General features: G+C 38.5%; 1 protein-coding gene across 1 annotated transcript in view; it reads right to left on the bottom strand.

The window, feature by feature from the left end:
- Window positions 1-16,916, bottom strand: part of enox2 (ecto-NOX disulfide-thiol exchanger 2) — a 301,696-nt gene that overhangs the window by 36,300 nt on the left and 248,480 nt on the right. The window contains exons 6-8 of the mRNA XM_056250293.1: window positions 14,608-14,814; window positions 11,242-11,475; window positions 9,838-10,050 (exon numbers count right to left, since the gene is read on the bottom strand). Of these exons, the coding sequence (XP_056106268.1) occupies window positions 9,838-10,050; window positions 11,242-11,475; window positions 14,608-14,814 (654 nt within the window). The remainder of the gene's footprint in view (window positions 1-9,837; window positions 10,051-11,241; window positions 11,476-14,607; window positions 14,815-16,916) is intronic.

The following is a 16,916-nucleotide window of genomic DNA, read 5'->3' as shown; positions in this document are numbered from 1 at the left end:
CACGATGACTTGAATGACTTGAGTGTTAATCACAATATGTTTTCAGTTTGAATATAAAATATATATAAAAACATTTTTTTTTAAAGTTGATCCAGCTGGAGCGCAGGCTGAGAATAGCGTTGTCATGACTGGATCACGACACTATCATCAGTCATGCCCTCTCGTACCTTACGCACACCACGCCCACTTAGATCAGATATCACATCAACATGTCAGCCGGAGGGGTACCGAGGGTCATCGCTTTCGGCTTCAAGAATTATTCACAAGATGGCAAAAGACGAACAGCGCTTTGCAAGACATGCAACATTAACATTGCGGGCAGCCAGACGACAACCTCAAATTTCGTCCGTCATTTGAAGAGCCATTCTGCCCAGTGAGTGCTTGTCAATTTGTTAATGTTATCTGGTTAGTTGGAAGTTAATAGCTAAAGTAGCCATTACCCTTTCACAAGTAAGTTTAAACTATTCTAACTGATCCCCCAGCGTGAGTTTTTCTAGGCGACCGTTATTTAGAACCTGTCACTCACTTTAATGTTTCCATGATGACGCGTCATTGCTTGTCACGTGACACAGCGCAACCACAACATAGCGCTGAATGAATGATGATCTGCTTTTATGTAATTTTTCCTGTTTTTATTCAAAATGTTCACAAATGTATTAGCTATAACATGAAACACTGATATTCCGATTGTCAAATATGTGGAAGTGGATGTGTTTTGTTGTTTAAACACCTGTATAACGATCGCGTTAGTTGAGTTGTATGTGCGAATGGGCGTCGCCATGTTAGTTTACAACACGTCAATTTCTCAACTTCTCACGAAATACATGAAAGTAAGTGACCGGTGAACTGGGAGAAGAATAGGGTAAAATGTAAAGCTATTTACACAATGTGTATCTGATAATATGAATAAAACGTGTCGTCTTATTAGAATGGTAAGGATTATTATTGACGCTTTCACAGACATCAGTGTGTAATTTTTTTTTTTTTGTATTTAAATGTCTGAAACCTAAAATAAAAATTATGTGGTTGAAAACACTGAACAGTTGTGATATATGACAGCACTGAGAGCGTATGTCTCTGGCTCAGTGCCAGCCAAAGCGCGAAAGCACGTTTGAATTCATTGATATATACACGAAGCAGAATAGTGGGTAATATGTCTAATGCTTTTTGAAAACTTAAGGCTTTCTTCTTCATAAAAAAAGTCCGACATCATCACATTTTTGTATACATTTTTATTTCTTTAAATTAGTAAGCGACAGGACACCGTCTTTCAAAACATGACCTGCGCGAAAGAGAAAAGTTAATGAATGCGTCATTGTACCCAAATGCACTTCCAAATGCGCCTCTGTTCATTTCAAACCAAACTGACGCCCATAGATCAAATTCTGCAGGTAAAATTACAATAATAAGGTGACTTGACTTGGACTTGACTTGACCTACTACAGGACTTGACTTGAATTGACTTGACATAGCGTGTGACTTGACTTGACTTGACTTGCCCAGGAAAAAAATACTTGGGACTTACTTGAGACTTGAAGGTTAAGACTTGAGACTTACTTGAGACTTGCACATGTGTGACTTGGTCCCATCTCTGGGAAATAGCATGTCATCTCACTAGGTTTTGTGCACTAGCTTACACTATTACTTTAAATCAATCTTGGTTTGCCTGATATTTTTAGAGAAATCTAATAGGTCTTTAAACAACCCACTCTCATGACTAGATCATTTGGGATTATAATATCATACTTCAAAGAGTTACTATTTGTGCAATGCATCACAGATCCCAAAAATTGTCTGTGTGTTAACACCGAAATGTCCCAGTGTCTGGGAAATGACATCAAAACATCCATCAGCCTAAGTGATGTAACAGTAGGACTGAGAGACATAAACATATGGTGCCAACAGCTTGATGGATGCATGACATCATTACTGATGGTATAACATGCCTATGCAGATTCACTCAGATATCCCATCTCTCTCTCTCTCTCTCTCTCTCTCTCCCTGAGAGGGGGTTAATAAACCTTGGGGAGTCAGGAAGGCTGCCAAACACATCTGTCTGCAGCATAGGCATGCTCAAGAGAGAGAGAGAGAGAGAGAGAGGCTGGATCGATAGTGACTTCAGCATCCTTTAATTTGATGGAAGAGATCGATGGCAAAGCCAGGACGGAGAACATGTGCCCGAGAGTGCATGTACGTGTGCAGGTGTGCAGAACGCTTTTAGTGTGATGTGCGGAAACGTCACTGCTTAACGCAAGAGGCAACACATCAATTACAGTCCTGTTTTCATGTTCACTATTCACATAAACATGATGATAATTGTGTAGTAATAGTTAAAATTATGCCAGATTTAGGCCAAAACACGCTTACACTCTATTTAAATACAATCGCCTCCAGTTGTGCAAGCTCAATTTTTTGCATCATTTCAAAATGTGTCAGAATGTATTCTGATCATAATGCAACGCAAGTATGTGTTGCTTCTTAGCACTGCTGCAAGGCCAGATATTACAACACTGAAAAAAATGGTGTCAAATTTCATTTGAAACTATTTGTACTCAGAAATTGCTAGTAAATTTCACAAAAAATTGAATTAAACATGATTTTTTTTAAAGTAGAAATAACGAAATAGTATTTTCTTGTAAAATGTACTCCACTAATGTCAGAGCAACCATCTGAAAAGAATCTATCTGAACATTTTAGAATAATGCCAGACGTTTGAAGGGAACTCTATCACCTTTCTTGAGTACTGGACTATTATACTGTAAAGCAAAAATGACATATACATTTATGCATTTGGCAGACATTTGATCCAAAGTGACTTACATTACATACAAGCTATACATTTGTATTGTGTTCATGCTTTCCCTGGGAATAAAAGCAATGACCTCAGCGTTCTGAGCGCCTTTCTCTACTGCTTGAGCTACCACATACTTGCAATGCATTGGCCAAGCCTTCACTTCTGCATTTTCACATTTATGTTGAATATGTTTCTGGCCTTTCTCTGCATTGATATCGCCTCTAATTTCCAAACAAATACTGTAGTATAAGAAGTAAAACAGAATTCCTTACCTTTCCAATATACCTTTCCTATTCAGTAAGATCTTTTTTAATAATTAATACTGACAACTTAAAAAGTGAGGAAACCCGTTGCCTTGAAATTATTGAGTAATAAACTTAATGCGTAACTGAAAAAAATAAGTTATGTGAACTTGCTTTGTTTATAATTACCTTTTAAAAATATATTAAAATAGAAAAAAAATCTATAACATTTTCTAAAAGTTCAATTAAATAGTGATATTTCCCAATAGCAATATTGTATTTTTGATCAAATAAATGCAGCCTTGATGAACATGAGACTTCTTTCAAAAATATTTTTAAAACTCTTACCGAGCAAATGTTTGAACGATTGTGAAAATCTTTCACTTTACATTAAGAATGGGATATATTGAGACCATATCAGCAGATATTGGTAATTATTAAGTATGTTAATGCTCTATCAGTCTGAATGATTATTTTTTGCCTATTCAAGGTGAATTTAATTCAGTATCTGATAGGGATAAAGAGACAGACAGCAAAGATTTAGCGCTTTAGATATAGGACTTGTCTAAGAGTTTTTTTTATCTTCAAAAGCGTATAAATGGCTATGTGCATGTATCTAAATTTGTCTTTACTAATATTTCTCTAAAATAGGGGTTTCCACTCAAATAACCTTGAAATTAAGCCAATAATATAGATTTAGAACACTGATTATGTGAAAACATTTGCTTGACTTCTCCCATATTTGTGTTATAATAAATAACAGCCTGCAAAGACGAGATGGTTTACAGACAAGTTAACACTAATCCTACAAACCATCCTTCAGATGGGGCAAATACAGATTTAGTTTGTGACAGCACCAGTCTGCTGCCTCAGCCGGGATTCACCGTCTTAAGCTGAAATAGTCTTTTCCCCAGAATTCCCATGTCACCATGTCCCACCTGCCACCGCGGCAACCTGCTGCTCTATCCTCCTGCAGGCCCAGCAAGCTTTTAGCTGTATATGCCTTTCATTATTTATCTGGCTGTGTGCTCTGCCTGCGTTCAGATAAGACAGATGCTCCACTGTCACAATGCTTTCTCTCCTCTGTGTGAGCGACTATTCTGCTGCATGTGTTTGTCATCACGACAGACCAGACATTACTATAGTGCCAGATACTTATTGCAGTTTGTTGAGAGAATTGTATCAAAGGTTGCTGTCTGCCACTTGCAGATAAAAGGCTGGACGAAGTTAAATACCCGGGGAAGCTACTAGAAGGTTCTTCTAAGGCGACATGACCTTTCTGATGAAACATCTCTAGGAAGTTTTCCTGATAGAAGATAACTTCGACAGACAGCCAGAGCAGGCTTGGTAACAGATCAGTATTGTCACTTCTTCCTCAAGCAGACGTTCGAACCCCATTAGAATAACCTGACAGGTTTCAGAAGGAAACATCTGCAGTATATGGGAGAAAACAAACACACAGAAAATATATTTTCTGGCATATGAAGCCGGTATCTCTGGGAAGGTAATGTTTTTGTCTCTTGAAAACAATAAACACCTTTGGATTTCAACCTGCCACTAGAGATTAGACATATTCGCAAATATGTATGTCTGCTCCATCTCTATATGACATCAGGATGGGTGCAACTACAGCCTAAGGCACAATACGCTGATAGACAGACATCAGTGATGTGGTGTTGTGTAGTGGTGAAAGTGAGGGGATATCCATGTCCTAAGAGAGAGACTTACCATGTCATTCAATAAAGGTCAAGTTACTGCATAACATCACTGATAGAGGAGCTGATAAAACAACTCTGTGGGACAGAGAACCATGATTGGACCATGAAATCTAGTCAGCCAAGTCAGTAGAGGAGGAGTAACACTTTCTATGAAGCCTGTATACTGATGCACATCCTGAGTTAAGCATATTTTGTTGATCCTGGAACAACATTCCTATCCGAGAATGTAGATCTCTGCCTTTAAACATACCCATAACTTTTCCCTTAAAATCAGAGGGAAATGATAGGTGAATAACACTGATGTAGAAGCACCAAACCCTGATTGTAAGCCTCAGCTTGACATAAACTGTAAACTTGTCCCTCGAATCTGATTGGTTGATTGGAATGTTGTTCCAGGATCAACAAAGATTTTGATCCAGAAACATGTTGCACTTGGTGAAATCAGGTTCTGCTATACGGATGGAGTATATTTCATAATGCCTTACAATGTAATCCTAAAATTATTTGTATGTTATTGTAGATACTTTAACCAAGGTACAACGCTTCCAAGAGCATAAAGCATTAAACTCGGTTTCATGTGCATTTACTCTTTAAAGGTGTGACCATGAAAACGCAAGGATTATAATGTATTGCATTCTGCATCATTGGGATGTGGCTGAAGTCAAAAACCTTATTTGAAGGGCTAAAATGAGGTACAATGATTTAATATGTATAAACATTTGTTTCGCTGATTAACCAACAAGCACACAGACAAAGGATATTTTTATATATTTTTTTCTCCTTTTAAAGCACTTTTAATTACTTTATTTTACAGCACAGTCATTAAAAACAGAATAAATAGTTTCATAAATAATACATGCCATTTTTGTTCTAACTGGAAACTATAAATGGAATAGGGTAAAATCTAAAAATGGGCTTTTTTAACACACTTGTGTCTTGTTTAAAACCCCGATAACACCCATTCACAGATACATATAATTTTGTCATTGCCACAGATACATAAATTACTGCTTAAAAGTTCAGTTTTTTTCATGTTTTTAAAAGAACTCTCTTATGTTGATCAAAAACACAGTAAAACAGTCATATTGTGGAATATTATTACAATTTAAAATAACTGTTTTACTATATGAATGCATTTTAAAATGCTATTTATTGCTGTGATACAAAGCTGAATTTTCAGCATCATTACTCCAGTCCTCAGTGTCACACGAACCTTCAGAAATCATACTAATATGCTGAGTTAATGCTCAAGAAACATTTCTGATTATTATCACCGTTAAAAACGCTTGTGCTGATTATTATTTCTGATACAGATTTCATGATTCTATGAGAAAAAAACTTATAAATGCATTTACTGTCATTTGATCAATTTAATGTGTCCCGTGCTGGATACAACTATTTGAGAAGAAAAAATAAATCACTGAACCCAAACTTCAAAATGGTATTTCATACAGAAAACGGCTTCACTGCACACTCCTAGTGCATTATAAGGAATTGTGAATGTCTTTATAATGTATCATATCTACAGGCTTCACAGAAAGTGTTGCTGTTGAGTCAGAAGCATGTCATCAGAAGTGTATGCAAATCTACAAGCTCAAGTCAATGTTATTTGAGAAATTAGTCAATGACTTGGACGAATTAGTGACCATTTGGGGTTACTTACTTTTAATCTATGAAGGGTCATCAGGTGTGCTGTCCAGAGGCTAAACAAAAGCACAGACTCAGGGTCTTGATAATCTTCTACACATGCCTGGTGCATTACAGATGACAGGCCTGTAGCTGCGCATACTCTACCTTCTTCTGCTTTCAGTGGTAGAGACCTCAGGAGAACTTACCTTCAGTCCACACTGATCTCAGATCAAAGCATGTACACTATCAAACCGAGTCATGGAAAAGCTGCGGTGTAAAATGACTGACAGCAGAGCGTAAAATTAGCTTGCCTTGGTTTTGAGGTCAAAAGTTGAACAGATTTTCTTAAGAGACAGTAAAACAACCTTTGCCATTTCATTTAAAAGTGTAGCTTTCAAAATGAATCCGTCTGAATACCTCCTGCTTGTAAAGTAAATACACAGCACACTGGTACATGTAATTCAACGTTCATCAACAGATGCATATACATGACATTCAGGGCCAGATGTACGTACATTTGCGAACGCAGCGTTAATAGCGCCGTGGCCAAGACGCAGAAAGTGCTTGATGTGAAACCGCAGGGTGCGTGTTATGTACCAAACCTGCAGTTCATCAGGTAAACAGCGTCTGTCCCCACCCACTATACCGTAAATTGCACGTATTTAAAGCGCAATTGAATGGGCATCCTCCTCTCTTTCCATCATGGATCAGCCACCAAGTCAGGCAAAACAGCGAAATCCTGATGCCAGTAATTGTAATGTAGCGAGGAGTTTAACAACTGCTGGAATGGAATGTGAACGCTGAGTGGGAGATTCGATGGCATCTTGGATTTCTCCCAGTAACTGTAATATTGCGTAGCTGCTTAATCTGTAGCGCTTAATGATTTCAACTGAAAAAAGTGTGATTCTTGTGGCAAAAATCTTTTCTCCTTAGCCTATGTCTTCGTCTTGCTCGGATTACTGCTGCCATTTCAGCACGAGGCATATGCCAGGAAACCCGCTTCCTAAGTTACACCTGCTTTTAAGAGGCGGAGAATTTTCAGCGCAAAATAGAGACGCGCTCTCATCGGCTTTTTCTGTACATAACGCGGAATACATCATTAGGCGCAGTTTACGCTTCCCCTCCCGTCTCTTTATGTGACACTCCCACTTTCCCCTTGACCATCCCATGAATGCATATGCATGACACGAAAAGCGCATTTTGCCATTTCCAGTTCCCGCGACAGGCAGTCTGCGCTTTCAGCTCGGTGCGTCCCGTTCGTACATACCTCGCCATGGTTTTATACGCACTTTGCGAAACAAATTCGCCTGAAGTGGGCGCAAAAGCGTTAGTACATCTGGCCCACAATATTTTCTGTTTTCAAGGCAAGATTTTCTGTGCCGTGACCTTTTAATAAGTCTATATTAATTTCAGCCGTCTCTTATACCACAGTTGCATGTTAATGAACTATTAAATCTCTATCAGACTTGTTCTAAGTTCATGGTAAATGCCTGCAACCCCCCATATACTTGAATCACAGGCAGACTGAACATTACGCCTGCTCATGCATCAAGGAAACTATATGTGTGAGAGTGTGTGAGTGGTAGTTCCATTTCTCTGGGCATTGGATCAATCAAGTACAAAGCACTGCAGCGTTGGGCGTACTATCAAGATGGCAGGAAGTGAAGTGTAATCATGCAGTAGCTGACAGCACCCATTTACTGAATGCTTCCTTTTGTGTCTGATAGTGTATATGAAACTACGGTGACGTCACACAACAGTCATCGGCACTTTAGGGATCTTCAGAAAAGCAGCTTTTACTTGGTGTGAGCAGCGCTGCAGTTCTGATGATCTGTTAACGATTTTAGAACGTGATAATGCTGTGGTTTATGGCAAAGAAAATTACAGGTTCTTACTGAACGATCAACAAAACCAATTTTAACTTTATTCAATATTTGAATTTGTTGGACATGCACTACCATTCAAAAGTTAGGGTCAAGTTTTGGGCTTTTTTTATTGTATTTTTTTATGAATACTCAGGGGTTCATTAAATTAAAAGGTGACAGTAAAGTCAATTCTAATGTTACAAAATATTTATTATATTTAAATACTCAAATATCTGCAATTATTGTGAGCTTTCTTTTCATCATCACGGATTAAAAAAACAACTATTAAGCAGGACAACTGTATATAACATTTATATTAATAATAATAAATGTTTCTTGAGCTGCATATTAGAATGATTTCTGAAGGATCATGTGACACCGAAGACTGGACTAATGATGCTGAAAATTCAGCTTTGCATCAAGAATAAATTACATTTTAAAATATGATAAAATGGAAAACATTTTAAGTTGTAATAATATTTCACATTTTTACTGTTTCACTGTATTTTTACTGTACAGCCTTGGTAAAATATTAAAAACCTTACTGACCCCAAACTTTAGAACGGTAGCGTGTATTACGTTATTGACTACCTACACATACTCACACATATAGTGCAACCCTTCTAAATGTGAATTGTGGCATATAAAAGTAAAACCATAAAAAGTGTGAAATGTGTCTTATCCGGCCTAAGGTTGACACACCTGTGTTAGTATTTGTCCATATATTTGGTTTAAAAGGTGAAATCAGTGAAATTAATTTCAGGGTTTGTGCATCAGAAAAATTCAAATCTGCAGCCACCAGCTGCGGGTTAGTCGGGTGTTTTACAGCAGATGATGAGCTGTGATCTGTGAGCTATCACTGACTACATTTACATGGACAGCAGTAATCTAATTATTGACCTTATTCTGAATAAGACAATATTCTGATTAAGGTGTTTACATGAGTTGCTTTTAGAATATTCCTTTCATTTTACATGTTATAGGTCATAGGTCGATTAATGGCACACGTCATTACGTAACAATGCCACGCAGTCCGATGTTCCCACCGTATCAACATACAGTTTGTCTTCGTTATGGTACCACATACAGTTCTTGGTGCTTCATTTTTAATTTTACGAAAGCTTCAAGTGCAGTTCATTATTTGCCAAGCTATACGTCCTAATTGCCGAGGGCGGATACAAATTCTGAAGCCATGCTCTCTTGTTTGCGGTCAAACGGTTGACCACTGCAGTGTGTGTTTGTGTCCTGTCGCAAAATGCTTGTGGTTAAGGTGTGTACATGTCTATAATGGACTTCAATAATGCGACTGAAATAGGAATACTCCACGTCTTAATTCGATTTGTGTTTACTTCGAGTATGACTGTAGCCGGATTAAGGTCATCAGAAATCCCTGTTTACATGGTAGTTTCTTAATCAGAGTATTTTCTTAATCAGAGTATTGTCTTAATCAGCTTAATATCGGAATATCGTTGCCCATGTAAACGCACTAATTGTGTAAAATCCTGTTCCTTAACCGATAATGATGGAAAAATGCCCAGAAACGCTGTTAGGTTTTGAGACAGAAGCAACATCTGTAAAGGAACACTCACATTGTACTAAAATCCCAGAGAGGGCGTTCTTGAACTTCTCTTTGGCCTCCTCCATCTCCTTCTCATGAGCGGCCTTCTCGTTCATCAGCCTACGGATGTGGCTGTTGGAGGACTGGATCATTGAGTAGAAGTTGTTGGCGTTTCTGCGGTTTACCTCCCCTCGTTCCACCCAGGTCAGCAGGACACGCACAGCCTCGGCAAAATTGCCGTCGTCTGAGTGGAAAAAACGGTGGGGGAGAAACAGATGGTGGGAAGAGAGTTGAGTACAATGTTAGAGAGGAACGCTTCTCATCTGGGACCTCCTAGTGTCAAAACTTATTAGCAGGACATGCTTATTGGGCCAAAAAAGACAGCAGATGCACACTAGCAGAGTAGAGGACATTTAGGAGAGGACAACAGATATCTACAGCATGAGACAGGTCTGGAAGGTCAAACCTTGTCAATCATAACACATTATTGATATTTGATATTTTGTACTTTCTGTACAAATAAGGTGATGTTGTTCATGAAGTCCTCAGGTGTGTATGTGCAGACGGGAGCAGAAAACAGTCAAGATGAACTACAAAGCTTTGGCTTGCAACTTTCGGCTGGGAATGAGATGAGAAACAGAGGAGACTGAAAAACATTGTAATGAATGCTACAGGGAGGCTCTTCCAGCAATCTATTATTTTTTAATGTCATTGTGTTTATTTTAAATCTGAAAATGTTAACTGTGCAACAGATGAAGCAGTGTTGCAAAGATATTGCAGTTTGTTCAGTGAAGATGACTGCTGTTGTAAAAAAGTAAATAAAGAAAAGATATTTATTTTGTTCTTGTTGCTGTAATCCTGCTCACAAACACATATACAACTGAGAACTCTAGGATGCTTTGATTTATTTATGGAAGTCCAAACTGCAGATGATCAAAAAAAATGCTATCACATAATTTAAACTCTCTGCATATACAGACAAATCTAGCAGATATGAGATATGAAAATCTGTTGAGATTTTCTACAGCCAGCAGTACAAAAGGTCCACTAAACACATCATGTAATTTCATCCTGTCTTTTCTTCCCTTCATCTGGTTATTTGTAACCATTGCAAAGTGAGCTTAACAGCAAACACACTGCATATAAAATATTACATGGAAAAGTAAGGGAATCTGAAGGAAACATGGCTAAATTCAAACTTCTCTTTAATGCACTTTCTCTCCGTGACAGAGAATCAAGATGCAGTCACTAAACAGACGATTTCTATTAAACCGCAAGGAACAAAATCGAAGAGACAAAGAGCTTTTCGATGCATCCAGCCAACGGGCACACAGACTGTAGCAGCCTCTTCACAAGCTTCAAGGAAACGACAGAAGAGTGACAGACCAAAGCAACAGATCACTATTACGCAAGTCTAACATGTTATGTGACCCACCTTTGAGCTTTTCTCCTAACTGGCCACATTCGTGCTCAGAGTAATGAACGATGGGGGGCGGTGAAGGGGGCCGTAGACGGTCCTCTTCTATTCTGCGACGGTGCCTCTCTTCCCGGGCCAGCATGCGCTGTCTGCACTCCCACTCGTACAGGTCATCTCTAGCCTGAGCAAAATCTACATGCAGCCGGCCTGTGTCCTTCTTATCTGTACTTGATCCCAGCCTGATCCTATAGCCTAGAGGAGAGGAGATGGAAATGGGCAATGGCAAAGAAAAAGGGAAGGGAAGGGAAAGAAAGTGGAAATGGAAGGGGGAAGGGAGTAAAGCCAAAGCAAAGGAAAAAATGAGAAAAAGTGAATCAATGGAAAAGATAAAGGAAGGGGAAAGCAAGGAAAGAAAAAGAAAAAAATGAAAAGAAAAGCAAAAGAAAAGGACAAGGTGATAAAGGAAAGGATAGAGAAAGGGACAGAGGAAGGTAAAGGAGAGGAAATTACAGAAAAAAAGGAAGATGAAGGAAAAGGAAAGAGAAAGGAAAGGGAGCAAAGGAATGGACAAGAAAAGGCAGGAAAAGGATCAACGAAAAATAAAGGAAAAGAGAAGAGAAGGAAGGAGAAGATGAAAAGGAAGGGAGCAAAGGATAGAGCAATAAAAGATAGGAAAGGAAAAATAAAACGGAAAGAAATGAAAGAGAAGAGGAACGAGAAATGAAGCAAAGGAAAAGGGGAAAATAAGGGGAATGGGAATAAAGGAAAGCACAATAAAACAGGCAAGGAATAGAATAGTAAAGAAAGAGGAAAGGGAAGGGGAAATGGAGCAAAAAAGGGAAAAAAAGGAAAGGGAAAGAGGAAAAAAGGGGAAGGGGAGTAAAGGAATGGACAAGAAAACAACAGGAAAAAAAACAGGAAAAAGAAAAGGGAAGAGGAAGAGGAAATGGGAAGGAAGTAAAGAAAAAAAAAGAAAAAACAGTAATGGAAATGAAAGAGGCAAGAAAAGAAAAGTGAGAGGAATGGGAAGCAAATGAAAAGAAAGGAAAGGGGAAGGGGGAAAAGAAGGGGAATGGGAGTAAACGACAGGACAAGAAAAGACACAAGAACAAGAAAAGAAATAGGAAAGGAGAGGAAAGAGGAAGAGAAAAAAGAAAGAAGAAAAGGAGAGTGCAAGGCAAGAAGTTAAATGGTATAAAAGAAAAATGCAGGAAAATGAGAACAGCAGAAAAACAAACCCCAAGTATGTTATGAGAAAAACATCATATTACCAACACTGATTCATGAAGTGACCAGAGACAAGATGACAGCCACACACACCTTTTAATCATCTCTTCTAACATGTGTTTGCTGAAAGATGTGTGGCCAAACTCTTCCTATTTGTTTATTTTGCGTGACATGTAAAAAGTCCCAAAATGGTGCACTCAGATGGGGCAGTCGAAACAAAAACCCTACCAGCACAGACAAGCCATGATGTATGAGAATAATCTGGTTTGTGATGGGGATGAAAAAAGAAAGTGATTTTATATTAAGGTTTATATATTTCAGCATAAACCAGAAAATTGCTTGGAAAAGCATCTTGACAAATAGCCAAGTGGTATGAAAGAGGCTCCAGTGAATTATGAATCACATGATGCTCTGAGTACAGAGAGGGTTGAAAAGTGTTTTTAAGGAGAATGTATATTCAGAGATGGCCGTGTCAACAGAAATGAGAGAAAGAGCTTCACAGTTTACAGTTCACAGACTCTCCATCACTTCTTTACAGCCCCCAGACGCTGTTAAATATTTTACGCAATGTGTTCACGTTAGAAATGAGCACCATTATTTATGGAAAGGCCTGCAGAGCTCTGTCACATAATATATGGGGCGCTGCTCCAATCTCGCCCCTCTCCACTGAGAGAGCAACACTCAGAGAAGAATAAATAATGGAAAGGGTATTATTGGAGTGGTCTGCACTTTAAACTTGCTTTCTGTGGCTGAGATGGACATCCAAATATTTGCATACAAAGACTGATTTAAGATGTGACTGAAGACTAGAGAGAAGTGAAGCAGACCCTGGCAGGTCATGTGACCGGTGTCGTGGTTTCCGGGCTTGGCCCATGATTGATATGCAGCGTTCAAAGGCAGAAATTTATTACTAGATGTCGGCGCTTGTCTTCTCGTTGTCCTCCCATTGTGAGGGACTCTCGACGGCCAGTGTCTACAGATCTTGAGTTCTCTGAGTGATGTGGGGAAGCCCCATTCTCTAATTAATTCTGCATCGATCCTTCAAGTCAAGAGGGAACTTGTGGACACATGACCCTCATTTACATGAGATAAAAGGTTAAGTGAAATTATTGTAAATCACACGTGTAGGACATACATTTCTAGGCTTGATTTGGCATACTCTTTTTGTATTCAAGTTTGAAACGCTGTGACATTGCTAGGGGTAGGCCTGCCCCCGTCTTTCTAAAAGTAATGATTATGAATGTGTCAAGAAAAAAAATACATTTTTAATTGTTTATTAATAATCTAGTGTTTTCTGAGTCAGTGTCGGCTGCAAAGATGAAGTTGAAGATGCTGACTCGCCATCTCTGCTGAAATGCAACTTTCATATGGATTACATAATCAGAAAGTTTTTTTTTTCCGATTTGAATTGGGTCGTTTAAAAGTAAACATTTAAAGCTTTAGATATAGCTCATGTCTGTGGGGCAAACAGCCTAAGCTGAGTTTCGGTTCATTTTTGTGACGCACTCCAGTTCACGGAGACCAAGACAAAAAGCACAACGTTTTGTTGTTATTGTGAGTTTACACAATTAAAATGAGTTTCGAATGAGGTATATCTGTATGACAATTTTTTTTGGAGCATTTTAAGTTGTTTCCGCTGTTATCAGGAAAAAATGCAAGGGATCAAAGTGATTATACCAATCACCTTCATGGTATTAACTCAATTTTTTTTATTTCAATGAACTGAAGCCAATCAGGTTTAACTTAATTTTTTAAGTAAAACCAACTTTTTCATTTACAGTGTACCACAAGGACCCGGTCTGTCTCTCACTGACTGCGTGACTTCGGCACAAGTTTTTTCTTTCTTTCTTCGACTAACCAACTACTAAAACTTCTAGTTCCTCTTCTAGTCGACTATTAGGAGTCAGCTATAGTTAGGGGCCATTCATTTATCCAACTGTACATGCATCCATCCATCCATCCATCCATCCATCCATCCATCCATCCATCCATCCATCCATCCATCCATCCATCCATCCATCCATCGGTCTATCTATCTATCTATCTATCTATCTATCTATCTATCTATCTATCTATCTATCTATCTATCTATCTATCTATCTATCTATCTATCTATCTATCTATCTATCTATCTATCTATCTAATCTAAATATGTACCTGACAGGAAGAGGGCCTTGTCCACTGTGTGCTCCTCGGCGAAACGGATATGACAGAAGTTCTTCTTGCTCTTGCGGATGGCGATGATACCTCCGCACTGTTCAAACACCTCCACAATGAGCTGCTCTGTTGCGTTCTCTGGCAAACCGCCGACAAACACTGTCTTACAGCCGGGCGGTCTCTCTCTGGTGGCAGGGGGAGGCAGGTCTTTGAAGAAAAGCAAAGAAGATTAAACTACCAGAATTTCTGACATTTTGTTTGATTTAGTTATTGATCTCTATTTTTCACTGTATTAAGTCTGTAGCTCATTATCGACTCATATGGCACATATGAAAATCAATCACTGACTTTTTTTTCACGACCTTGACATTAAAATGATTAATCATCTAATTCAAACCTAAAAGACTGGGGTTCATCTGGAAGATCATTAAAAATGGTAATGCACCAAAACACAATGACACATATGCCAAAGTATAAACGATTATAGTGTTCAATTTTTTTTGGCCTTTTGACACTTTTATATGATAGTCATAATATAGAGAGGACACAAACTCAACATGTTGCAGTACAGACCACGGATCTTTCCCTTGATCGGTTTGATTTGCAGTACACGGTGCTAGAACCTCCAGGTTCACGAAGCTAATCTCTTCTTGATAAACCAAATCAACCATGAATAAGATGCAATGACAAAAACAGGATGAGAAGGAATAATCAATGAAACCCGGCACTTGTTACATGACTGGATTACAAGTGCAAAGCCTGGCATCCAAAACTGGCCTGTTCTGGTGTTAGATGATTACTCAGTGATGCTGTGAAGACGGACTTGTGATAATCTGTGATTTCCATCAGGACTGAAGAGACTGTCTTAACAAGCTATGGGAATGCATTTGAAGGAAGCACCTGCTGGGACCGCATGCCTGGTTGGGGGTCCAAACGGAGTCGGACGCAGAGCAGTTCAGGCATGTTTGGCTGTGAGCCAGTCACTATAAATAAGCGAGTCTCTTTAGACCCCACAGCTGCCCCAAACACTCCCCATCCATCATCACCAACATTACACTAACTCCTGTTTATTGTGGCGGCTCATGATGAGCATTATGTTTATGTCAGCTCCTGTCAGTGGAAAAGAATATAATATTCTCTTGTCTTGTTCATGATGCTAGAGGACACAGCATATGTGCACAGCTACACTATAGGAAAAGCATTTGAGTAAACTGACCAAGATGATTCACAATTCATTCATGGGCTTTGGATGATGTGTGTGTGAAGAAATAATATTTATATAAACATGTGTTTACAAAGCATAAAATTATTTGTCTGTCTGATCATTACTGAAGTCTCAAAGTTTAAACTAACACTCATGGGGAATTTACTAAAAAAAAAAAAAAAAAAAAAAAAAACATCCACTGACAGCTTTGTTAATTTGCCAGCCTCATTTTAGCACCTGATTCATTGAAGGAATTATGCAAATCAGGTACTGGTACAAATATGGCAACAGATTTAGTACTGATCGCAATTCACGCTTTGGCTGGATCTGAAGGACACAGCAGAACCCATGATCCGATACACTCTGGGGGGGACATGAATTTACTCTTTACAAAGCTGAAATAATTATTTACAGTAGCCATATTCACTAGAAAATATACATAAACATTTTTTTTTTTTATAAAATCTAGTTCGTTTTAACAGTGAAATGTTTCTGCTTTAAAAGCAATGTTAATTGTGTCTGCCAATGTTTGTGAATCTTGTGATTTATTCTATAAAGAGTCTAATTTGCATAGAAAGGATTTGTCCAGAAACAATGAATTTGAATATGCATGGCACAGAACTATACCACATACAGTGGTTTCTAGAGCACCTGGTTATGCTGGACTGTGAGTGGTCTATGGATTAGTTTACCAAGTCACATTTACCAATTCTGCAGGCAAAATGTACTCACCCAAACAGAAATCCAGGGAAAAAAAAACATTAATTTTAAACACACTCTGAATTCAATTCAAACACTACTTAAAATTCAAAAACTATTTTGGACAATGTACCCACTGAAACACTTCACCTGCAACATTTCATCCAAGTTTCACGAATGTGACAGCACCTTAAGATGTAAGGTTTTGTGATGAAACACCTCAAGCAACTGTGCAAATGTTTAGTGAATTTTCCCCTCAGTGTCCTAAATAGATCTTCACAAGTTCGCACGTACTGGTAGATGTAATCAGATATGGCACTGTATGCATATTTGGGGTGCTTTCTGAGGGAAGGGCTTGGAGCTCAGAATATGGCCTGAACCCAGAGTATTCCCCCATCCTTGACCG

Source organism: Rhinichthys klamathensis, unplaced genomic scaffold, assembly GCF_029890125.1.
Source record: "Rhinichthys klamathensis goyatoka isolate OS25496 unplaced genomic scaffold, OSU_Roscu_1.1 h1tg000068l_1, whole genome shotgun sequence".
In the NCBI taxonomy this organism is placed as follows: Eukaryota; Metazoa; Chordata; class Actinopteri; order Cypriniformes; family Leuciscidae; genus Rhinichthys; species Rhinichthys klamathensis.
This window is presented reverse-complemented; position numbering and strand designations above follow the sequence as displayed.